At 38.5% G+C, this 25,016-nt stretch overlaps 1 protein-coding gene across 1 annotated transcript in view; it reads left to right on the top strand.

The window, feature by feature from the left end:
* The window catches only part of APBB3 (amyloid beta precursor protein binding family B member 3), a 139,954-nt gene that overhangs the window by 6,803 nt on the left and 108,135 nt on the right, over positions 1-25,016 (top strand). Inside the window, exons 2-5 of the mRNA XM_053719590.1 lie at positions 82-257; positions 2,147-2,223; positions 12,114-12,174; positions 23,496-23,642. Coding sequence (XP_053575565.1) covers positions 82-257; positions 2,147-2,223; positions 12,114-12,174; positions 23,496-23,642 — 461 coding nt within the window. The remainder of the gene's footprint in view (positions 1-81; positions 258-2,146; positions 2,224-12,113; positions 12,175-23,495; positions 23,643-25,016) is intronic.

The raw sequence follows: 25,016 nt of genomic DNA, 5'->3' as shown, positions 1-25,016 counted from the left end.
TAACCAAGCTATTTTAATTTATGTTTTTCTGATAAATATATTTGTTTTAATAATATACATATTCTCTACCTATTTTTTTAGACAACCTTTGGAGTGATCAGAACTTGGAGGCAGATCCTGACCTACCACCTGGATGGAGGACCATCCGCGACACTTCAGGGACCTATTATTGGCATGTACCTACTGGTACCACTCAGTGGCAACATCCCATGTACAACTCAGGGTTAGCTCACAGCTTGAGCGCTATTCAGGAAAAGGTACAAAATAAGAAGACAACTGGGGGCTTTTAGTGCAAGGACATTTCTTGCATGGTGCTTAAATGTATACTGAAACCCCAGCACTACATGTTCTAAGAAAATGTGCAATATGGAGATTTACAAAGGACTGTACCCTCTCCAAACCAGTCTCATATGAGACCTCTGTAGCATTATCCATAACATATTTATTAGCAAGTTGCCTTTCATTTGATTGAAGCTTGCTAGTAATTCTCCTTACATTATCACTCTTTATACACACACACAAACCCTCCTTATGTTATCTCAGTTTGTATACTTAGAGAGAAGAACTGAAAATTAACATTTGAAGACTTAGCTCTACGTCCACCATTGGAAGTGTAATGTCTTCTCCTGGTTATGTTTAGACAGCTTTCCCATAGTAAATACTTTCACAATTCAGATAGAGCATGTCATTTTAAGCAACTTTCTAATTTACTCCAATGATCAATTTTTCTTCCTTCTCTTGGTATCTTTATTTAAAAAGTAGAAATGTTTGTTTAAGAGCTGGCCCTTTTTTGGTTCAGAACCTGGGTTGCACTTGCTGATTGGTGGTTACAATTAGCCATACATACATGTCTGCTTTTTAAATAAAGATACCAAAAGAAAGGAAGAAAAATTGATAATAGGAGTAAATTAGAAAGTTGCTTACAATTGCGTGCTCTATCTGAATCATGAAAGAAAAAATGTAGGTTTACTATCCCTTTAAGTATTGAAATGTTCAGTATTAGTCGGGATACAGAGGCATGAAAATATCTTCATCAACCTACAGACCCAAACAGACAATTCGTTTTCTATATCATATTGAAAATGTTAAGGTATTAATACAGGCATTTATTCCATTTATGTTTTCCCTGTACTGCTCAAGAAATGTGCACACTACCTATCTAGATATCTCTTCAACAAAGAATAATACCATGAGAACAAAGGACGTTTAGTAGTACAAGTAAATTAAACATTTTTTAAAAAAATTTAATACTCTGTCTGAATCACAACAGAATTTTTTCCAATAGACTTCCATTATCAAAATGTACACAGTATTTTTATATAAACACTCTCTGAGGCTCCATCTTCTACTGAGCATATGCAAAAGTGTACAATATATACATATGCATTTTTTGATTGGCTGATAGCTGTCACATAATAAAGGGGGAAGGAAAATTGGATTTAAGGGATAGGAAAGTCAAATTTAAACTTGCATGAGTCAGATAGAGCGTGTCATTTTAAAACACTTTTAAAACACTCAAATTTTCAAATGTGCTTCTTTCTCTTGGTATCCCTTGTTGAAAAGGAATACGCACATATCCTACACTAGTGGGAGCTAGCTGCTGATTGGTATTTTATTTATATATTCCAGCATAGAGGCTGTATAGGATAGCATTACAAGCACTCATGCCTTTCATATCAAAGGTGTGTTAACGTGAATATTGAATTAAAAACATTAATCTTTTTTAGGTATATTTTAAAATGGGTGAAAATAATTACCACATTATTGATGCAATTGTTTTTAATCTCCTTAATCTAATGGACCTGCTTGGCTGAAAAGTACTGCATGTGTCCGAGGTCAAGTCCACAAATGAATTAATCTGGGGACTAGGAATTTGATATATACCCATATTACATATTGCATTGTCTTTTTCTGTCATATCTGTCAATGATTCAATTCTGCTATGTTTAGTGCTCCTTTAATGAGAAATTCCATGCAATATATTTTTATTACTCTAATTATAATCTTTTTTTTTATGGATTCTGTCAGGCTGACATTTCATAGCGTGGATGATGTCTAATTGTTTATTGTGCAAAATACTCTATTGCTATGTCTTTGAATGAGTAACATTTAAATGTTCCTTTTTCATCGCTTATTTCCTGCTTAGAAACACCATCAAGCTTCAGTGAGTGAAATGATACCTGCTCGGCCTTTCTCCAGAGGCTCATTGGTAGCGGAAAGAAGGTAACATTTTGCTGGTTACTGAGTAGGGATGGGCGAATGTGGTGAAAGTGTAATTCGCTTGGTACAACGAACAGTCCCGTGAACATTCGTTTTGGACAATCGAATGTTGATAAGAATGAAAATTCATTAAAATTTGGTAATCAAATGTTAGTTCCAGTTTTCGAATGTTACTTTAGTTTTCGTTCGAATGTTAATAATAAGATCGAATATCCACATTAAAAATTCAGAATTTAACATTCGATTTAACAAATACTATTCAGAAGTTCAGTAGTTCATGTGGTAGGGAATCTAGTAAATTGGTACATAATGGAAACAAATATATTGATTAGAATTTCTATTAGAAGTTCTATTTTGAAAATTGAATAATTAGAATATTAAATTTAAAGAGAACATTAGAAATACCATTACAAATATATCGATTTGAATTTTTCTAATTCCAAAAGTACATATTTTGATTTAAATTATGCAATATTTGAATTAGAAACATTTGAATTGAATATTAAATTTAAAGATAGCATGAACAAATGTGTTTCAGATTTTGAATGTTGCAAAGTCATAACTATGTCTTATATTAAAGTAAAAATAACAGGAAAATAAGAATTTGTTGAAATCCTGCCAGGAAAGAAAAAAGTTAAATGAAATAATCTAACTTTGTATTTTGTATTCTCATAGCTACTTGCAAAAAACAAGAAATCTGGCTTCTTTTAAGCAGTAAAGGCCTTTATGCAATTGTGCTCACTATATCTATAAATGGAACGTAAAGTCAAAATTCAAATTTCATGAAACAGATAGAGCATGCATTTTAAACAATTTTCTAATTTACTTCTATATCGAATCTACTTTGTTCTTTTTGTATCCTTTATTGAAACACATATCTAGATAGGCCCAGGAGCATCAGTGCACTACTGAGAGATAGCTGCTGATTGGTGGCCTTTTGTCTTTGACTCACCAGATGTGTTCAGCTAGCTCCCATTAGTGGATTACTGCTCCTTCAAAAAGGAATACAAGAGAATAAAGCAATTTTTTTAATAGAATAAATTTGATAGTTGTTTAAAATAGTATACTCTATATAAATCTAAAGAGAAAATGTTGGGGTTTCATGTTCCTTTAAATGGGTGGATATCATAATAGCATTACTATGTAATTACAGTTTGTACATGTAACACACTAATGCATAAAATACAGTGCTTATTTCTTTACTGTGTATGCATTATTTTTACTTTTTACCTCAGAGAAATAAAATATCTAGGATAACATTCTGAATCCAATTAACGTATAGGGGTCAATTTATCAAAGCGTCAACTGATAATATGCTTGAATTCCACATCGTATTTGTCGCCAAATTGATCTGCCATAGTTATCAAAGCGTCAAGATCGGCAAATGTTGAAATTTGTGACGTAAAATATGATCCCGTAATCTCAATCCGACGCAGATCGATGCTTGCGTCATTACAGATGTTTCAAATTCACATTCAACTCTATTTGACACTTTTCTCAATTTATCAAACATTTAACAGGTACGCTTGCGTCTATTCCGATGCAGCGTACCTAGTTTTCAATCCGCCAACCTTGAGGTCGCGGATGCTATAGAACTCAATGGGAGTCTGAAAACACAGAAAGCTTATGTTTGATGCTGCAAGAGAATGAAGTATATTACATAATAAAAGTAAATTCGAAACTCTATTAAAATTGTATACCCTTTCTAAATCAAACAATATTATTGCTCCACATTTGGTGCACTAGTAGATATAGGGATAAAAATGAAAAATACATTACTACTTATGGATTATGCTACACATGTGTCTCTCATTACAAAGCAAGGGGACATTATTATTTCTACAAATTTGTTGAAACCGTTTGCCCCAAAATTGTCGCACTAATAGATATAGAGATAAAAATGAAATAAATACACAACATAATATAGCTAACTTCTTTTTTATTTTTTGTGAAAAATCTATGTGCACCATGTTTAAGCCACGTAATACAAGTCCCACTCTCCACTTCGCACCAATTTTGACACAACACTTTTCGCACCAATTATGACACAAACTCCTAAACAACCCACACACTAGTGAATTTTTCAATCACTTTTGATTAGAATATGCATAAACACATAATTTATGACATCAGCCAATCTGAATAAATATACATTTTAAACTATCACTAATGAATCAAACTGCTTGATACTTGTGTCATTAATCACTCATCAGTAAGTGCCATTTTTTTTACATTGTGTATTATACTTTAAATGTATGTATATGCGAATTTAGAATTGAAGATAAACATTGATGCTGACATTAGGACACACAGTGATATTTTAGACAAGGATTTTAAAATTCGAATTGATGTTTGATTCAATATAATCTTAAAATGATAGCTCAAAGGGATAACCCACCTAACATTAAACTGTCATGATTAAGATACAGCAGAAATTAAAATAATCTCTTTACTGTCATGCTATTTTCAGTGTATTTCTTCCCTCTCTTGAATTTATTTTTCAGTAAGAAATGTCATTTTATATGCCAGCCCATTTTATAACACCTGTGAAGGGGTGGTTTTTAAAACTAGATTACAATCAGGAAGGATTACACAGATACGGAGAGAAAACTGGCCCAGCTCTTAAAATATCCATTGATTGCAAATAAATACATATGATACCCTGATTACATGTTATATTTGCAATTATTCCTGCTCAGAATAATAAATACACATATAGTGGTATAAATAAACACAAAGATATGAAAAACAACATTGTTTAGAACAAAAAAACAGAATTTAGGGACATGTAAATATGTTTGCAAAAGATTTCTGACATAACACACACAATATATATATATATATATATATATATACACACATACATACAAGTATGTGCAAAGATATATGTACAAATTCTAGCTTTAATAATCATTTATAACAAAAAATATGAGATAAAAGCATATCATGACTTCTAGAAATACAAATACACATTAATTTATGTGAAGTATCATATCATATAACAAATAAATATAAAAATAACTTTCTATGAGATATTGTTTGTCATATAATAAATAAATATAAACATAACTTTCTATGAGATATTGTTTGTTGAGGTATAAATGTAGCTATTTCTTGGACATTAACAGTTGAAAAATAAAAGATTAGCTTCAGAGAAATGTGCTTGTTCATGGACAGTAATGAAATGGTATAAATAAAGTTGGGAAAAACCTGAATAACCGCGACATTGATGACTGTTAGTTAACAACAGTCCGATCCTCTTCACACCGTACTTGACACGCGTGTTTTTGACGGCTTTTTTATAAATAAGGGTATCGTATTCAGATCCACGTCAGCAATGTCTGGCGAGTGTATTGACGCCGGTGAATTCACTGAGATTGACGCTTTGATAAATTGACCCCATAGTGCTTTAGTTTAATTTCATTAACCAGCTGTGGATTTGCACAGAAGATTTATGCATTTTACACAACTTTTCAATTTACTTCTATTGTCAATTTGCTTAGTTCTCTTGGTATTCTTTGTTAAAGAGAGATTCTAGGTAAGCTCGGGAGCTTGCAAATGTCCATATGGCAGCAGTGTTTGCAACAATGTTTATAGCAATATTATATATATTTGCAAACTCTGCTGCCATAGGAGAGTGTCTGTAGCATTCTATGGCAGCAGTTTTGTATGTATAACATTGCTCTAAAACATTGTGACAAACCCTGCTGCCATACAGTCAAATGCTACAGACACTCTATGGCAGCAGAGTTTGCAATTACATATAATATTGCTATAAACATTGTTGCAAAAATTACTGCCAGATGACTAAAGACAAGTGCACACTCCTAAACTCACCAATGATAGCATAACAAGAGAACTAAGCAAAATTAATGACATAAGTAAATTTGGAAAGTTTATTAAAACATTATGCTCTATCCAAATCATTCAAATTTACTTTTGACTTTACTGTTCCTTTAACATTAACCATATGTTAGTTGATTTATAACTTTATTATCTTGTTATCTAGTTCTATATTTTTACTATTCAACATTTATATATACTGTATATATATATATATATATATATATATATATATATATATATATTTCTCTTGTTAAGTGTATCCAGTCCACGGATCATCCATTACTTATGGAATATATTCTCCTTCCCAACAGGAAGTTGCAAGAGTCACCCACAGCAAAGCTGCTATATAGCTCCTCCCCTAACTGCCATATCCAGTCATTCTCTTGCAAGCCTCAACATAGATAGGAGGTCGTGAGAGTCTGTGGTGCTTTATACTTAGTTTATTCTTCAATCAAAAGTTTGTTATTTTCAAATGGCACCGGAGTGTGCTGTTTATCTCAGGCAGTATTTAGAAGAAGAATCTGCCTGCGTTTTTTCTATGATCTTAGCAGACGTAACTAAGATCCATTTGCTGTTCTCACACATTCTGAGGAGTAAGGTACTTCAGAGGGGGAATGGCGTGCAGGTTTTCCTGCAGATAAGGTATATGCAGTAAAATATTTTTCTAGGAATGGAATTGACTAAGAAAATACTGCTGATACCGAAGTAATGTAAGTAAAGCCTTAAATGCAGCGATAGCGACTGGTATCAGGCTTATTAATAGAGATACATACTCTTATAAAAATGTGTTTTAAAACGTTTACTGGCATGTTTAATCGTTTTTTAACGAACATTGGTGATAACACTGTAATGTTGGTATAGCCTTAAATGCAGTAAAAGCGACTGGTATCAGGCTTATTAATAGAGATACATACTCTTGTAAAAATGTGTTTTAAAACGTTTGCTGGCATGTTTAATCGTTTTTTAACATATGTTTGGTGATAAAACTTATTGAGGCCTAAGTTTTTTCCACATGGCTGGCTTAAATTTTGAATAGAAACAGTTAACTGAAGCCTCCAACTGTTGTAATATGAGTGGGAGGCGCAGTTAAAATTACAAAATGAATCATCTAGATTCCCTCAGCAGTCCCATGAATACTACAGGACATTTCTAAAGGGCTAAAAAGACTTCAAAAATCGTTTATAGGGAAGGTAATCCACAGCTCTGCTGTGGCAGTTTTCTTGTGTCTGTTTTTAAAAACGTCTATGTCGTTTTTTTGATCTGTTTTTTGCATTAAGGGGTTAATCATCCATTTGCAAGTGGGTGCAATGCTCTGTTACCTTATTACATGTACTGTAAAAATTTCGTTTATTTTACTGCCTTTTTTCACTGTTGACAAAATTTGTTTCTCTTAAAGGCACAGTAACGTTTTATATATTTGCTTGTTAACTTGATTTAAAGTGTTTTCCAAGCTTACTAGTCTCTTTATTAGTCTGTTCTAACATGTCTGACATAGAGGAAGCTCTGTGTTCATTATGTTTTAAAGCCATGGTGGAACCCCATCTTAGAATGTGTACCAGATGTACTGATTTCATGTTAAACAATAAAGATCATTTTTTGTTTTTAAAAAAATAAAAAAAATAAAACATTATCACCAGAGGATTCTGTCGTGGGGGTAGTTATGCCGACTAACTCTCCCCACGTGTCAGATCTTTTGACTCACGCTTTAGGGGCTCAAATGGCGCCAAGTACATCAAGGGCACCCATAGCGTTTATTTTACCAGGGGATTCTGTCGAGGGGAAAGTTATGCCGACTAACTCTCCCCACGTGTCAGACCCTTAGACTCCCGCTTCAGGGACTCACGCTCAAATGGCGCCAAGTACATCAAGGGCGCCCATAGCGTTTATTTTACAAGACGTGACAAAGGTGGTGAATAATACTCTGGCAGCAGTATTAGTCAGACTACCTAAAATTAAAGGAAAGCAGATAGCTCTTGGGGTAGATACAGAGCATACAGACGCTTTAAGAACCATGAATGATACTATCTCACAATATGCTTAGTCTTTGGGTGAATGACTCAGGGTAGATGATTTAACCTGATTCTGATATTTCTACATTTAAAATTTATACTTCAGAACCTCCACTTGTTGCTCAGGGAGGCTTTGGCTGCTCTGAATGAATGTGTACAATCACAGGGCCAGAGAAATTGTGTAGACTGGTTAAATAATATGCAGTGCCGGTGTGTGCTGATGTTTTTCCAATACCTAAAGAAGTTTACTAAAAGAATTTTTAATAAGGAATGGGATAGACCAGGTGTGCTGTTCTCTTCCCCTCCTATTTTTTTTAGAAGAATGTTTTCTAATAGTTACCACCACACGGGACTTCTGGCAGACAGTTCCTAAGGTGGAGAGAAGAGTTTCTACTCTAGCTAAGCATACCACTACCTCTGGCAAGGACAGTTGTGCTTTTTAGATCCAATGAATAAAAAATGTTTATTCAACAGGGTTTTATCCTGCAGCCCCTTGCATACATTGCTTCTGTCACTGCTGCTGCGGCGTTCTGGGTTGAGGCTTTACAGTTAGCGACTCCATTGGATGAATATATTTGACAAGCTTATGCTAGCCAAATTCCTTTGTTTTCTGATGCCTTTTTTTCATTTGACTAGACTAACGGCTAAGAATTCTGTTTTTTTACTATACTGGCGCGTAGAGCGCTATGGCTTATATCATGGTCAGCTGTCGTGACTTTAATAAATAAGCTATTTAACTTCCCTTCAAGGGGCAGACCCTATTCGGGCCTGGTTTGAAGGATATTATTGCTTATATCACTGGAGGGTGGCATCCACTTCCTCTAAGGCAAAACAAAAGGGAATTTTTGCTCAGTCCAAGGCGGTCTGGAGACAATCGGACCTGAAACAAAGATAAGCAGGCCAAGGAGCCTGCTGCTGCCTCTAAGGCAGCATGAAGGAACGGATCCCTATCCGGTAACGGATCCTATAGGGGGCAGACTTTCATTCTTCGCCCATGTGGGCAAGAGATGCCCAGGATCCCTAGGCATTGGAATTTATATCCCAGAGATATCTTCTGGATTTCAAAGATTCCCCCCCAATAAAAAAGGGAGTTTTCGCCTTTCACAATTATCTGCAAACCAGATAAAGAAGGAGGCATTCTTACATTGTGTACGAGATCCATCCAGTTCCAAGAGAGGAACAGGGACAGAGTTTTTACTCAAATCTGTTTGTGGTTCCCAAGGAGAGGGAACCTTCAGACCTATTTTGGATCTAAAGATCTTAAACAAATTCCTCAGAATTCCGTCATTTAAGATGGAAACTATTCGTACCATCTTAACTATGATCCAGGAGAGTCAATAGAGGACTACAATGGATTTGAAGGATGCTTATCCTCACATTGTGATGCATAAAGATCACCATCGTTTTTCAGGTTTGTCTTTCTAGACAGGCATTACCAGTTTGTAGATCTTTCCTTTGGGATATCTACAGCCCCAAGAATCTTTATGGAGGTTCTAGGGTCGCTTTGGCGGTCCTTAGGCCGCGGGGCATAGAAGTGGCCCTTTATTTAGACGACATCCTGATACAGGCGTCAAACATCCAAATTGCCAAGTCTCATACGGACGTAGTACTGGCATTTCTGAGATTACATGGGTGGAAAGTGAACAAGGAAAGAGTTCTCTATTCCCAATCTCAAGGGTTTCCCTCCTAGGGACTCTGATAGATTCTGTTGAAATGAAAATTTACCTGACGGAGTCCAGGTTGTCAAAGTTTCTAAATTTCTGCCGTGTTTTTCATTCCATCCGCGCCCTTTGGTGGCTCAGTACATGAATGAAATCGGCTTAATGGTAGCGGCAAGGGACATAGTACCGTTTGCACGTCTACATTTTAGACCGCTGCAACTATGCATGCTCAGTCAGAGGAGCGGGGATTCCACAGATTTGTCCCCCTGTTAAACCTGGACCAAGAGACCAGAGATTCTCTTCTCTGGTGACTATGTCGGGTCCATCTGTCCAAGGGTATGACCTCCCGCAGGTCAGATGGGACAATTGTTACAATAGATGCCAGCCTTTTAGGTTGGGATGCAGTCTGGATCTCCCTGAAGGCTCAGGGATAGGGGACTTAGGAGGAGACCCTCCTTCTAATAAATATTCTGGAATTGGGAGTGATATTCCATGCTCTTCAGACTTGGCCTCAGTTAGCAACTCTGAGGTACATCATTCTCAGTCGGACAATATACACGACTGTGGCTTTCATCAGCCATCAAGGGGGAACAGAAGTTCCCTAGCGAGGTTAGAAGTCTTACAATAATTCACTGGACAGAGACTCACTCTTGTCTATCAGCTATCCATATCCCAGGTGTTGAGAACTGGGAGGTGGATTTTCTAAGTCGTCAGACTTTTTCTTCCGGGGGAGTGGGATTTCCTCCGGAGGTCAAGACCAAGCAGGAGAAGGCTTTGGTGTTTTTGACAGTGCCTGCGTAGCCACGCAGGACCTGGTATGCAGATCTGGTGGACATGTCATCCTTTCCATCACGGTCTTTGCTTCTGAGACAGGTCCCCCTACCTCAGGGTCCTTTCAACCATCTAAATAGAATCAATCTGAGATGGACTGTCTGGAGACTGAACGCTTGATGGTATCAAAGCATGGCTTCTCAGAGTCAGTCATTGATACCTTAATACAGACATGTAAGCCTGTCTCTAGGAAAATGAACATAGATATGGTGTAAATATCTGATTTTTATGAATCCAAGGGTTACTCATGGAGTAAAGTCTGGATTCCCAGGATATTATCTTTTCTCCAAGATGTTTTTGAGAAAAGGGTTGTCAGCTTTGCTCTGCCATGGAGCTTAAACCTGGTTCTTAAGGTTCTTCAGGAAGTTCCGTTTGAACCCTTTTTTTGTTCCATAGATATCAATCTTTATCTTGGAAAGTTCTTTTTGGGTAGCTATTTCCTCGACTCGTAGAGTCTCCAAGTTATCTGTGTTACAATGTGATTCTCCTTATCTGGTCCTTCGTACGGATAAGGTAGTCCTGCGTACCAACCTGGGTTTTTTCCTAAGGCGGTATCCAACAAGAACATCACTCAAGAGATATTTGTTCCATGCTTGTATCCTAATCCTTCCTCAAAGAAGGAACGTCTATTACACAATATTGGACGTGGTTTGTGCTTTAAAATCTTACTTACAAGCTAATACAGTTTTCATCAAACGTTCACCTTGTTTGTTGTCTATTCTGGACAGAGGAGAGGTCAAAAGACTTCAGTAGCCTCTCTGTCCTTTTGGTTAAAAGCATAAATCATTTAGCTTATGAGACTGCTGGTCAGCAGCCTCCTGAAGGGATTACAGCTCATTCTACTAGAGCTGTGGTTTTCACTTGGGCCTTTTTTAAATGTGGCTTCTGTTGAACAGATTTACAAGACGGAGTCTTGGTCTGCGCTTCATACTTTTTCAAATTTAACAAATTTGATACCTTGCTTCTTCGGAGGCTATTTTTGGGAGAAAGGGTTTTTTTTTCAGGCAGTGGTAACTTCCGTTTAAGTACCTGCCTTGTCCCTCCCATCATCCGTGTACTTTAGCTTTGGTATGGGTATTCCATAAGTAATGGATGATCCGTGGACTGGATACACTTAACAAGAGAAAACATAATTTATGCTTACCTGATAAATTTATTTCTCTTGTAGTGTATCCAGTCCACGGCCCGCCCTGTCACTTTAAGGCAGGTAATTTTTTCACTTGAACTACAGTCACCACTGCACCCTATGGTTTCCTTTCTCTGCATGTTTTCGGTCGAATGACTGAATATGGCAGTTAGGGGAGGAGCTATATAGCAGCTTTGCTGTGGGTGACTCTTGCAACTTCCTGTTGGGAAGGAGAATATATTCCATAAGTAATGGATGATCCGTGGACTGGATACACTACAAGAGAAATAAATTTATCAGGTAAGCATAAATTATGTTATAATATCATAGAACTCTGGTTTACTGATTAACTCAGGTAGTAACATTATTGCATAATATACTGGCAGTGGCAATATAAAGTTTTGGACTTTTTTCTTATAGGCCAGCTCTTCATTGGAATGATGAAGACTTATTCCACAATAGTAATGGACCAGACTGCAAGGTATTGACTGATAACTAATGTGCCAGTGTTCTATAGCATAGCATATTGAACAACAAAGCCTGATCTTATATGTTAATTGTATATTTCAGTCAAAATGTTAATATATTACTCCAGGAAGAACTGTAGAAATATAGGGCCAGAGTACAAATGGAGCGGTATTTAATGCTCGCCCACTAACTCCGCTTGAAGTAAGCTTTTTGTGGGGTCCGGAAGGGATCATATTACAAGTTGAAAGTAAAAAGTTTTCGCACAAGCGCTACCCCGATGTGCGCAAAAAACCCAGAAGTTAGGATATTGCACGTGCGTTAATGTATTCCCCCATAGAAGTCAATGGAGAAAGAAAAGTGGAAAAAATCTACTCGCGTGCATATTCTCAAGTGCGCTAACCAATATATTTCACACTCCATTGTTCTTCACATAGAAGAATATGTTCTATTTATTCATAAATACATATTTCTACTTATATCTGATGGTATTTTGGTACAATATACAGTATCTCACAAAAGTGAGTACACCCCTCACATTTTTGTAAATATTTTATTATATCTTTTCATGTGACAACACTGACGAAATGGCACTTTGCTACAATGTAAAGTAGTGAATGTACAGCCTGTATAACAGTGTAAATTTGCTGTCCTCTCAAAATAACTCAACACACAGCCATTAATGTCTGAACCGTTGGCAACAAAAGTGAGTACACCCCTAAATGGAAATGTCCATATTGGGCCCAAAGTGTCAATATTTTGTTTGGCCACCATTATTTTCCAGCACTGCCTTAAACCTCTTGGGCATGGAGTTCACAGGTTGCTACTGTAATCCTCTTCCACTCCTCAATGATGACATCACAGAGCTGGTGGATGTTAGAGACTTTGCGCTCCCCCACCTTCCGTTTAAAGATGCCCCACAGATGCTAAATAGGGTTTAAGTCTGGAGACATGCTTGGCCAGTCCATCACCTTTACCCTCAGCTTCTTTAGCAAGGCATTGTGTTTTCGGTCGTTATGTTGGAATACTGCCCTGCGGCCCAGTCTCCGATGGGAGGGGATCATGCTCTGCTTCAGTATGTCACAGTACATGTTGGCATTCATGGTTCCCTCAATGAACTGTAGCTCCCCAGCACCCATGCAGGCCCAGACCATGACACTCCCACCACCACGCTTGACTGTAAGCAAGACACACTTGTCTTTGTACTCCTCACCTGGTTGCCGCCACACACGCTTGACACCATCTGAACCAAATAAGTTTATCTTGGTCTCATCGGACCACAGGACATGGTTCCAGTAATCCATGTCCTTAGTCTGCTAGTCTTCAGCAAATTGTTTGCAGGCTTTCTTGTGCATCATCTTTAGAAGAGGTTTCCTTCTGGGACGACAGCCATGCAGACCAATTTGGACCCGCTCCACGCCGGATGGATGAAGATAGAAGATGCCGTCTGGATGAAGACTTCTGCCCGGTTGGATGAAGACTTCTGCCCGGTTGGATGAAGACTCCTGCCGCTTCGTTGAGGACTTCTGCCGGCTTCGTTGAGGATGGATGTCGGGTCTTCAAAAACTGTAAGTGGATCTTTGGGGGTTAGTGTTAGTTTTTTTTTAAGGGTTTATTGGGTGGGTTTTATTTTTAGATTAGGGCTTTTGTGTGGAAAAATAGCTAAATGCCCTATTAAGGGCAATGCCCATCCAAATGCCCTTTTCAGGGCAATGGGGAGCTTAAGTTTTTTAGATAGGATGTTATTTGGGGGGTTTGGTTGTGTGGGTGGTGGGTTTTACTGGGGATTGTTTGTATTTTTTTTACAGGTGAAAGAGCTGATTTCTTTGGGGCAATGCCCCGCAAAAGGCCCTTTTTTTTGGGGGGGGGGGGGGGCTTTTTTATTTTGATAGGGCTATTAGATTAGGTGTAATTAGTTTAAATATCTGATAATTTATTTTTTATTTTGTGTAATTTAGTGTTTGTTTGTTTTTTGTAATTTAATTGGATTTAATTAATGTAATTTATTTAATTGTAGTGTAAGGTTAGGTGTTAGTGTAAGACAGGTAAGGTTTTATTTTACAGGTAAATTTGTATTTATTTTAACTAGGTAGTTATTAAAAAGTTAATAACTATTTAGTAACTATTCTACCTAGTTAAAATAAATACAAACTTACCTGTGAAATAAAAATAAAGCCTAAGATAGATACAATGTAACTATTAGTAAGTATTTAGTTTTAAATAGGAATTATTTAGGTAATGATAATAGGTTTTATTTAGATTTATTTTAATTATATTTGTTAGGGGGTGTTAGGGTTAAACATAGGTTTAGGGGTTAATAAATTTAGTATAGTGGCGGCGACGTTGGGGACGGCAGATCAGGGGTTAATAAATGTAGGTAGGTGGCGGCGATGTTAGGGGCGGCAGATTAGGGGTTAATAATATTTAACTAGTGTTTGTGATGTGGGAGGGTGGCGGTTTAGGGTTTAATATGTTTATTATAGTGGTGGCAAAATGTCCGGAGCAGCAGATTAGGGGTTAATAATTTTATTTTAGTATATGCGATGCGGGAGGGCCTCGGTTTAGGGGTTAATAGGTAGTTTATGGGTGTTAGTGTACTTTTTAGCACTTTAGTTATGAGTTTTATGCTACAGCTTTGTAGCGCAAAACTCATAACTACTGACTTTCAGTTTACGGTATCGATCTTGGCGGTATAGGGTGTACCGCTCACTTTTTGGCCTCCCAGGCAGACTCATAATACTGGCGCTATGGAAGTCCCATTGAAAAAGGACTTTTTGAAAGCTGCGGTAATTACGTTGTGTTACGGCCAAAAAAGTGTGCGGTGCCCCTAAACCTGCAAGACCAGCGGTAGTGAAAAAGAGCCTTAACGCTGCTTTTTCACTTATACCGCAAAAATTTGTAATCTAGCCAATAATTAATAATAAATATTGCATAAATATGCTTTTACATGTTTTCATCTACTTGACTGCAAAGGGCTCCAATACACTTATATGTATGCGTATATATGTATACATATGTATTTATGTGTTTATATGTGTATATACAGTATGTCTGTAAATACATTTATACACATATGAATACATAAATACATATGTACACACATATAAACATGTATATATATATATATATATATATATATATATATATATATATATATATAATAGCAGAGATGTGCACTCTCACTTCCGTATCGTCTGCTAGGGTGCTAGTGAGTATTAATAGTAATAATGAAGAAAACTTGCACTCACTGGTACTTTTCAAAAAAAATCTTTACTGTGACAGTGTAACGTTTCGGGGACAATATATCCCTCCCCTGAAACATACCAGCGAGTGCAAGTTTTCTTCATTATTACTATATATATATATATATATATATATATATACACACATATATATATATATATATATACACATACATATATATATATATATACACATACATACATATATATATATATATATATATATATATATATATATACACATACATATATGTTTTTAGACATGTGCATGTATCTCAATGTTAAATCCCTTTGCCTACCTGAGACCTCATATCTTTGAGCCCTGATAACTGTTTTGTGCAATTTTTTTTAAAATAATTTTTATTAGATAGTATTTTTATGAGTGTAACTATACATTGTAAAAAACTTTTGATGTGTTTTGTGACACTTTTTTGTTTTGTGAAACAATTAACCAGAGCTTTGAGGATGCGATATCCCAGCTTGCGTTAACCTCAGTTGTCCTCAAGTGATTGCATTTACTTTCAACTGTAATACGAACAATAAACATGACATGTGGAAACACCCATGATAAACCCCTTTTCGCTCACGAGTAACTGTTAGCGCACTACTCGTAATCTGTCCCATAGCGTTATACAGCAGATAGGAACCAATCGACCCATCTAGACTGCACATATTCCTATCTGAAACATTAGTATAATTACTCTTTAAAGTGAAGGTAAACTTTGGTGAATGAAAGCCCTTTTTCTAAAAATACTATTAACAGCAGGGGCACTTTCATTCATCAAAGTTTACAAAGCAGCCGTTTTGTTAAAAAAATTACCTTTTCTCTTGCAAGGTGTATCCAGTCCATGGATTCATCCTTTACTTGTGGGATATTCTCATTCCCTACAGGAAGTGGCAAAGAGAGCGCACAGCAAAGCTGTCCATATAGCTCCCCCTCTAGCTCCACCCCCCAGTCATTCTCTTTGCCGGCTCTAAGCACTAGGGTCTCTCTACGGGAGGGTAAAGTGAATGTGGTGTTAGAATTGTAGTTTTATATATTCAATCAAGAGTTTGTTATTTTTAAATAGTACCGGTTTGTGCTATTTACTCTCTAGCAGAAAAGTGATGAAAAATTCTGCTGAGAGGAAAATGATTTTAGCATGTTGTAACTAAAATCCACTGCTGTTCCCACACAGGACTGAGGAGTACCAGAAAACTTCAGTTAGGGGGAACAGTTTGTAGGCTTGACTGCAATGAGGTATGTACAGTCAATTTTTTCTAGACAAGACTGAGATAATGCTAGAAGACTGACAAGATCCCCATGTGGGGAGGGTAAGCTATGTTCTGAGACTTAGTATATAATTGCATGCTTACATAACAGGGCTAAATAGGCTGGTTGACACTAATGCAGGGCAATCGATTATTTATTTAAGAAATACTCGTTGGAGACACTTTTTTAAGCACTTGGGAGTGTTTTACTGGGGTTATTATCCACATGGCATAAATTTAGTCACTTAGAAGTGATTTTTGTAGGCCTCACAACTCCGGAGTGGAGTGGGAGGGGCCTAATTTTGCGCCTCAGATGCGCAGTTAGAATTGACAGACTGTTCATGCTGCTTCACATGGAAGGTCCAGCTGATGATTGAGGGCCTAAAAGAAGCTTTATTCCCCCAAATCTGATCCCTAAGGACAGGTAGGGCCACAGCTGTAAGCTGTGGCAAGGTGCTGTAGTTAATTAACCGGTTGTTGGCTTTAGGCTGCTCTGGTTTGGGCATTAAGGGGTTAATCGTTCTGAAACTTGTGGTGCAATCATATTAAAGCCTTAGGTACATGCTGTGAAAATTTCAAAAAGATTGGTGCATTTTTCACTGTTTTGTAAAATTGTGTGCTCTTTTTATTTCTTAAAGGCACAGTAACGTTTTTTTCAAATTGAGTTTTTATTTGATTAAAGTGTTTTCCAAGCTTGCTTGTGTATACTACTAGTCTGTTAAACATGTCTGACACTAAGGAAAATCCTTGTTCAATGTGTTTAGAAGCCATGGTGGAACCCCCTCTCAGACTGTGTCCCAATTGCACTAATACGTCTATACACTTTAAAGATCATATTGTTGCACTTAAAAGTGTGGCCCTAGATGATTCTCAGACTGAAGGTAACGAGGATAGTCCGCCTACCTCTCCCCATGTGTCACAACTAGTTACGCCAGCTCAAGCGATGCCTAGTACCTCTAGTGCGTCTGCCCCTATTACATTGCAACAACTAGCGACAGTCATGGATAATTCCCTTGCGGCCTTTCTATCCAAACTGCCAGTTTTTCCTGCAAAGCGCGATAGCTCTGTTTTAAGAACAGATTATGAGCAGTCTGAAGCTTTGGTAGCCTTATCTGATGTACCCTCACAACACTCCGAAGTGGGGGTGAGGGATTTGATGTCTGAGGGAGAAATTTCCGACTCAGGAAAGGTTTCTCATCAGGCAGAGTCAGATTCATTAGCGTTTAAATTTAAACTGGAACACCTCCGCGTATTGCTCAGGGAGGTATTAGCCACTCTGGATGATTGTGACCCTATGGTGGTCCCAGAGAAATTACCTAGAGGTCCCTGTATACACTGATGCGTTTCCGATCCCCAAAAGGGTTGCGGAGATTGTTACTAGGGAGTGGGATAGACCAGGTGTCCCTTTTGTTCCCCCCCCCCTATTTTTAAGAAAATGTTCCCCATAACTGACCCCAGGCGGGACTCGTGGCAGACGGTCCCTAAGGTAGAGGGGGCTGTTTCTACACTGGCTAAGCGCACAACCATACAAATTGAAGACAGTTGTGCTTTTAAAGATCCTATGGATAAAAAGTTAGAAGGTTTACTTAAGAAAATTTTTGTTCAACAAGGTTTCCTTCTCCAACCTATTGCCTGCATTATTCCTGTAACTACTGCAGCGGCTTTCTGGTTTGAGGCGCTGGAGGAGTCGCTCCAGACGGAGACCTCATATGACGAAATTATGGATAGAATTAAGGCTCTAAAGCTGGCTAATTCTTTTATCACAGATGCCGCTTTGCAATTAGCTAAGTTAGCGGCAAAAAATTCAGGTTTCGCCATTATGGTGCGCAGAGCACTTTGGCTCAAGTCATGGTCGGCCGATGTCTCATCAAAATCCAAATTATTAAATATCCCTTTCAAGGGAAAGACCCTTTTCGGGCCAGAATTGAAAGAGATTATTTCAGAAATCACCGGGGGAAAGGGCCATGCTCTCGCTCAGGACAAGCCCTTTAAGGCTAGAAACAAAGCTAAAATTATTATAAGTGAACAGTGCGCCAACAGTTACAGTGCTGAAATGTTACTAAACAATATAAAATATATATAAATAATACATAAAATTTAAAATCAATGTCACAATTAATATCAATTGATATTGATTAGTGGTAAACCAAAATGTGAATGTTCAAATAACTTAGCTTATCACAATCTTAGAAACAAAGCTAATTTTCGCTCCTTTCGTAACTTCAGGAGCGGTCCCGCTTCAGCCTCTACAGCTGCAAAGCAAGAGGGTAACACTTCACAGCTCAAGGCAACCTGGAAGCCTTACCAGGGCTGGAACAAGGGAAAACAGGCCAAAAAGCCTGCAGCTGCTACCAAGACAGCATGAAGGGGTAGCCCCCGATCCGGGACCGGATCTAGTAGGGGGCAGACTCTCTCTCTTCGCTCAGGCCTGGGCAAGAGATGTTCACGATCCCTGGGCATTAGAGATTGTTACCCAGGGATATCTTCTAGAATTCAAGGACTCCCCTCCAAGGGGAAGGTTCCACATTTCACGTCTGTCTACAGACCAGACAAAGAAAGAGGCGTTTTTACGCTGTGTAGAAGATCTACTTACAATGGGAGTGATCCACCCAGTTCCAAGTGCAGAACAAGGACTGGGGTTTTACTCAAACCTGTTTGTGGTTCCCAAAAAAGAAGGAACTTTCAGACCAATCCTGGATCTCAAAATTCTAAACAAATTCCTCAGAGTCCCATCATTCAAGATGGAGACCATTCGGACAATCTTACCAATGATCCAGGAGGGTCAATATATGACTACCGTGGATCTAAAGTATGCGTATCTGCATATTCCTATCCACAAAAATCATCACCAGTTTCTCAGGTTCGCTTTTCTGGACAAGCATTATCAGTTTGTGGCTCTTCCTTTCAGTTGGCCACTGCTCCCAGAATTTTCACAAAGGTGCTAGGGTCCCTCCTGGCGGTGCTAAGACCGCGGGGCATAGCAGTGGCGCCTTACTTAGACGACATCTTAATTCAATCGTCGACTTTCCAAAGAACCAAGTCTCACACGGAGATCGTATTGGCCTTTCTGAGGTCTCACGGGTGGAAGGTGAACGTAAAAAAGAGTTCTCTCTCCCCCCTCACAAGAGTTCCATTCTTAGGAACTCTGATAGACTCGGTAGAAATGAAAATATTTCTGACGGAGGTCAGAAAGTTAAAACTGTTAACTACTTGCCGAGCTCTTCATTCCATTCCTCAGCCATCTGTAGCTCAGTGCATGGAGACAATCGGGCTAATGGTAGCGGCAATGGACATAGTCCCTTTTGCTCGGATACACCTCAGACCACTGCAACTATGCATGCTCAAACAGTGGAATGGAGATTATGCAGATTTGTCTCCTCAAATTCAGTTGGACCAGGAGACCAGAGATTCTCTTCTCTGGTGGTTGTCTCAGGATCACCTGTCTCAGGGAATATGTTTCTGCAGACCAGAGTGGATCATTGTAACGACCGATGCCAGTCTGTTAGGCTGGGGTGCGGTCTGGGACTCCCTGAAAGCTCAGGGCTTATGGTCTCGGGAAGAAACTCTTCTCCCGATAAACATTCTGGAACTGAGGGCGATATTCAACGCTCTTCAGGCATGGCCTCAACTAGCTGCGGCCAAATTTATCAGATTTCAGTCGGACAACATCACGACTGTAGCTTATGTCAATCATCAGGGGGGAACAAAGAGTTCCCTAGCAATGACGGAAGTAACCAAAATAATCAGGTGGGCGGAGGATCACTCCTGCCATCTCTCAGCAATTCACATCCCAGGAGTAGACAACTGGGAGGCGGATTTTCTAAGTCGTCAGACTTTTCACCCGGGGGAGTGGGAACTCCACCCGGAGGTATTTGCCCAGCTGACTCAGCTATGGGGCACTCCAGAGTTGGATCTGATGGCGTCCTGTCAGAACGCCAAGCTTCCTCTCTACGGGTCCAGGTCCTGGGACCCCAAGGCGGTATTGATAGATGCTCTAGCAGCGCCTTGGTCCTTCAATCTGGCTTATGTTTTTCCACTGTTTCCTCTCCTCCCTCGTCTGGTCACCAGAATCAAGCAGGAGAAGGCTTCAGTGATTCTGATAGCGCCTGCGTGGCCACGCAGGACTTGGTATGCAGACCTAGTGGACATGTCATCTGTCCCACCATGGACTCTGCCAATGAGGCAGGATCTTCTAATACAGGGTCCTATCAAGCATCCAAATCTAGTTTCTCTACGTCTGACTGCTTGGAGATTGAACGCTTAACTCTATCAAAGCGTGGTTTCTCTGAGTCAGTTATAGATACTCTGATTCAGGCTAGAAAGCCTGTTACCAGGAAAATCTACCATAAGATATGGCGGAAATATCTTTGTTGGTGTGAATCCAAGGGTTACTCATGGAGTAAAATTAGGATTCCCAGGATATTGTCCTTTCTCCAAGAAGGATTGGAGAAAGGATTGTCAGCTAGTTCCTTAAAGGGACAAATATCTGCTCTGTCTATCCTTTTACACAAGCGTCTGGCAGGGGTACCAGCCGTTCAAGCGTTTGTTCAGGCTTTAGTCAGAATCAAGCCTGTCTATAAACCTGTTGCTCCGCCATGGAGTCTAAATCTAGTTCTTTCAGTTCTTCAAGGGGTTCCGTTTGAACCTTTACATTCCATAGATATTAAGTTGTTATCTTGGAAAGTTTTGTTTTTGGTAGCTATCTCTTCTGCTCGAAGAGTTTCAGAATTATCTGCCTTACAGTGTGATTCACCTTACCTGGTGTTCCACGCAGATAAGGTAGTTTTGCGTACCAAACCTGGTTTTCTTCCTAAAGTTGTTTCTAACAAGAATATTAACCAGGAAATAGTTGTTCCTTCTCTGTGTCCTAATCCATCTTCAAAGAAGGAGCGTCTACTACACAATCTTGATGTAGTTTGTGCTTTAAAGTTCTATTTACAAGCAACTAAGGATTTCAGACAAACATCTTCCTTGTTTGTTATCTATTCTGGTAAGAGGAGAGGACAGAAAGCGACTGCTACCTCTCTTGCCTTTTGGCTGAAAAGCATCATCCATTTGGCCTATGAGACTGCTGGCCAGCAGCCTCCTGAAAGAATTACTGCTCATTCTACCAGAGCAGTGGCTTCCACATGGGCTTTCAAAAACGAGGCTTCTGTTGAACAGATTTGTAAAGCAGCGACTTGGTCTTCACTGCATACTTTTGCCAAATTTTACAAATTTGATACTTTTGCTTCTTCGGAGGCTATTTTTGGGAGAAAGGTTTTGCAAGCAGTGGTGCCTTCCGTTTAGGTACCTGTCTTGTTCCCTCCCTTCATCCGTGTCCTAAAGCTTTGGTATTGGTATCCCACAAGTAAAGGATGAATCCGTGGACTGGATACACCTTGCAAGAGAAAACAGAATTTATGCTTACCTGATAAATTACTTTCTCTTGCGGTGTATCCAGTCCACGGCCCGCCCTGGCATTTAAGTCAGGTAAAAAATTTTTTTTTGTTTAAACTACAGTCACCACTGCACCCTATGGTTTCTCCTTTTTCTTCCTAACCTTTGGTCGAATGACTGGGGGGGTGGAGCTAGAGGGGGAGCTATATGGACAGCTTTGCTGTGTGCTCTCTTTGCCACTTCCTGTAGGGAATGAGAATATCCCACAAGTAAAGGATGAATCCGTGGACTGGATACACCGCAAGAGAAAGTAATTTATCAGGTAAGCATAAATTCTGTTTTTTTCTATTCACAGCTACAGCAGCTTCCCCCAGATAGAGATCCTCTATTCACACGTCAGCAATGACTAATCCTGCTTCCTCCAATCACAGCTTTCCCCCCAGGGTAGTCATTGCCTGAGGCCATGCTGTGATTGGAGGAAGCAGGATTAGTCATTGGTGACATGTGAATAGAGGATCTCTAGGTGGGGGAAGCTGCTGTAGCTGTGAAAAGAAAAAAAGGTGATTTTTTTAACAAAACGGATGCTTTGTAAACTTTGATGAATGAAAGTGCCCCTGTATTTAATAGTATTTTTAAAAATCAGGCTTTCATTCACCAAAGTTTACCTTCACTTTAAAATAGCCTTATGCATATCTGAGGCATTCTTGAATTTTATTACTGTATTTGTCCTTAAAGCTTCTTTTGGAATCAACCACTGTTTCTGGAAAGAATTGTTTACGCAAATTACTCTTTTACTTTCCTACTTGAATTAATGAACCCATGTTCTGGTATTTCACTTTTTGTAGAAAATGCATCTCTCCTGAACTTTAATAAGCCCCTTTACGATACTTTTAGTTTCTATCATATAACGCCCCTCCATTCTCCCCTCTAAACCCATATTAAGTTTATGAAGTCTTTCCTTTCACATTTTTATTGTTTAGACCATGTAGGTTTTTATATCCTAAGTTTATTTCCTTCTGGAGATATGGTCTCCAAGACTGTATATATATTTCCAGATGATACATAACTAGTAACCTATAGAGAAGCATAAGTACCTTATATTCTTACTGCTAATACATCTACATGTAGAGGTGATCATTCTGTTAATTCATCTGAAATAATTATTCTCAAATGTATTTCCTCATTTAATGGCTAAGCCCTCTTCTTCCACTCCACATCAGGGCTGTCTTCTATCAGTCATATGCCAGAATCTGACATTTCTCCAGCATGTTTGCCTCTATATACTGGTGTTCTGTCCCTTCTTCTGGCTAATTTAGATTCAAATTTAAATTATCCAATAGGAAAAGCTATTAATCCTATTGATTGTCTGCTGGAGATTTAGCTAACTAAATCCATGAAAAAAAAATGTATTTTGCTTTCTTTAACATTGAATGAAAACAACTAGATGATAATTTGATGTTTCTAGAGCTTTGCAGTTCATTGCCTTGGATGGGTGGAAATACCCGAAGAAGACCTGGCACCCGGCAAGAGCAGTATTACGGTGAACAACTGCATCCAACAGCTTGCTCATACCAAATGTGATGGTATTGATGTAGCAGTTGAATCTAACGAGGTGAGATATGGTTGTGTTATCTACAAATATCTAAATACTGAAGTTTATAATATAATTGTACCGTTAATGAGATCATTGTTAATGCCATGGCTTGTTTTAAGACAATCTTGAATTAATATTTTTCATTTAGATTGGAAGATATAAAATAGCATGACATCTGCTTATACTTTCAAAAGAATCAGTAATGGTTGTAAGAAGTATATTGTATGGGATAAGCCATGCCCAAAGCTGTGAAATTCAGTTATAAGATATTATGCATAAACTAAAACAGTTATATTTAAACCTAAGGACCATGGTAGTTAGCTTGGCTAAGACCAGGGGCGAAACTACATTGACCTGCCACTGCCTGCACTGATATCATGTGAGTGTGATGTGATGCTTCACTAGTGTCTATGACTACAGGGGTTAGTCTTTCTGTTTTACCCATTGGTGTTTATGTGTGTGTGTGTGTATGTGTGTATGTGACTGTGTGTGTATTTATGCATGTATGTGTGTGTGTGTGTGTGTGTATGTATGTATGTGACTGTGTGTGTATTTATGCATGTATGTGTGTGTGTGTGTGTGTATGTATGTGACTGTGTGTGTATTTATGCATGTATGTGTGTGTATGTGTGTGTGTGTGTGTGTGTATGTGTGTGTGTGTGTGTGTCTGTGTATGTATGTATTTGACTGTGTGTGTATTTATGCATGTATGTGTGTGTGTGTATTTATGCATGTATGTGTGTGTGTGTATGTGTGTGTATGTGTGTGTGTGTGTGTGTGTGTGTATGTATGTATTTGACTGTGTGTGTATTTATGCATGTATGTGTGTTTGTGGAACCAGCAAATTACAGACCTTGTTACTACAGCATGGGGGGAGGGGGTAAACAGTGTCACTATACAGTACCACTATATACAGTATGGGGGTGCCGGACTATGTCACAGACTACTGTGGTCACTTTATAAAGTACTGGGGTGGGTAGGGTCAGGCCAGCTCTCTCACTGGCAGATTACAGACTGTGTCACTAACTCACTATATACAGTATTGGTGGGTTAAACAGTGTCACTATATACAGTAATAGGGGGTCAGATCATCTCACTGACTGTGGGCACAGGGTACCTCCTTTTGCAGACATGTAATCTGATTCACATTTTTATTCTGTGTTAAATGTAAAAAAAAAGAAAGAAAAGATATGTATCAAAAATTTACTTTTTTTGGGGGGGGGGGGGGCTTTTTAGATTCTTGCACCTGTGCCCTGTGGTTTCTAGTTACGCCTCTGTCTAAGACTAAATATTTATTTCACTTTTGATGTACCTTGTTATAGCCTCCCTGATTGGCTTAGGGGTGTAGTAGTGGCGCATAATGAGGCAGGGAGGTTATTGACGTCTTCCATA

Source organism: Bombina bombina, chromosome 6 (assembly GCF_027579735.1).
Source record: "Bombina bombina isolate aBomBom1 chromosome 6, aBomBom1.pri, whole genome shotgun sequence".
NCBI lineage: Eukaryota > Metazoa > Chordata > Amphibia > Anura > Bombinatoridae > Bombina > Bombina bombina.
Note: the sequence above shows the minus strand (reverse complement) of the source record. Positions and strands in the feature narration are given on the sequence as shown.